The sequence below is a fragment of the Trichinella spiralis genome (assembly GCF_000181795.1).
Source record: "Trichinella spiralis strain ISS 195 chromosome Unknown Scfld2705, whole genome shotgun sequence".
Classification (NCBI taxonomy): domain Eukaryota; kingdom Metazoa; phylum Nematoda; class Enoplea; order Trichinellida; family Trichinellidae; genus Trichinella; species Trichinella spiralis.
The window spans coordinates 50-1,452 of record NW_003529644.1 but is presented as its reverse complement, the minus strand read 5'-3'; the positions used below and the strand labels follow the sequence as shown (position 1 = coordinate 1,452).

Below are 1,403 nucleotides of genomic sequence, written 5' to 3'. Positions count from 1 at the left end.
TGGCATTTTTAACGTGTAAATTGATTGGAATTTATTTTCTCTCATTTTATAACTCATGTAATAAAGAATTCTGTCAAATCAATGCCCAAATAATTCTGTAGTTAGTTTATTTTTTAGTCATGTTGACAATTAAAAACGTGAACATTAAAAGCAGATTGTTTACTTAATTTTGCAGTGTGATATAGCAGTGGTTTTTTTGTTTTCTAGCGTTTGTTTCAGAAATTTCTTCAATTTAATTCATGAATTATCATTCTTCGCCATTTTCATATTTCATCGAATATTTTTCATGAATTTGCATTATTCAGCTTTTTTATGAATAGAACCCTCAATTTAAATATGTACGTAAACTCTGGTTATCAGAACCTTTGTTTGGAAGCAGGTTTTATAATTTATTTAATAAGAAACTTTAAAATTATTACAAAAAAATATTATAGTAATTACCTTCCAAGAAAATTTTCATATCACGTACTCCTTGCTAGTCTATGTATGTATCTTCCATTCCCATTTACTACGTGCTAAAATTAAATAAAGAAAAGCATCAGTAGACATGAATGCACTGTTTATTTGCATAAATATAAAGGAAAAATGAAAACAAAATTATTTTTGTCGAATTACATCAACCAAAGTTCCTGATTCACAATACAGAATCTCTGCAAAAATAGAATCATCCTTGACGACGAAAATGTAATTTTCCTCTGCTGATTTTATTAAATAGCATTCTTTTGTTTGAAAATAATTGATCGCATTGCACTGATTATTTACAATGCAATTTAATAGGCATACTTGAAAATTACTGATATCTTTATTAATCGCCATTACTTCCCAGGATGTTAAATTTTTTTGCTTGTAAATTTCGGCAGCACAAATTTCTTGAGTTTCTTCAAAATAATAAATTAGTGGTTCAGCATTGTATTTTCGCTCAGCAGGGCGATCTGTTAAACACAATTATAAGCATATTTCATAAAAATGTACTGTAAAGAATGAACAATGTATCTGTATTTCTCAAAACTGAAATTTATACAATAATTGAATGTCGGTACACAGATATGATTTGTTTTTTGATCCACAAAGTTCTTTTTACAAATTTCAAGCATTTAATGCACAAATCTTTAATTATTTTGCTCTACAAAGTGGGTCATTGAATATTTTTCAAAATTAAACAAAAGATGCTTTTTATTAATTTAATACTGTTATTACTGGACTGATAAACTGCAATAAAAGTAGGTTTTTGAACATTTAATTAATACACTTAATTAATTCTTTATTTCATTTGATTGCTAGTTCTTAATGGTGTTCATCCATTAATGCGACTGCCCTTTCCTTTAATGAAGCCGACTTATGAAACTATTAATTAAAATGAGAAAAATTTGAACAATTCTGTGTTGAAATAATAAAATATAATG

At 26.8% G+C, this 1,403-nt stretch overlaps 1 protein-coding gene across 1 annotated transcript; it reads right to left on the bottom strand.

The window, feature by feature from the left end:
- Positions 1-597: 597 nt before the first annotated feature.
- On the bottom strand, positions 598-932 carry Tsp_16024 (putative PAN domain protein; the record flags this gene model as incomplete). Its single annotated transcript, XM_003368313.1, has 1 exon — positions 598-932. A coding segment is annotated over one exon (335 nt), but the record flags the coding sequence as incomplete, so codon positions are not given.
- Between the last annotated feature and the right edge of the window lie 471 nt (positions 933-1,403).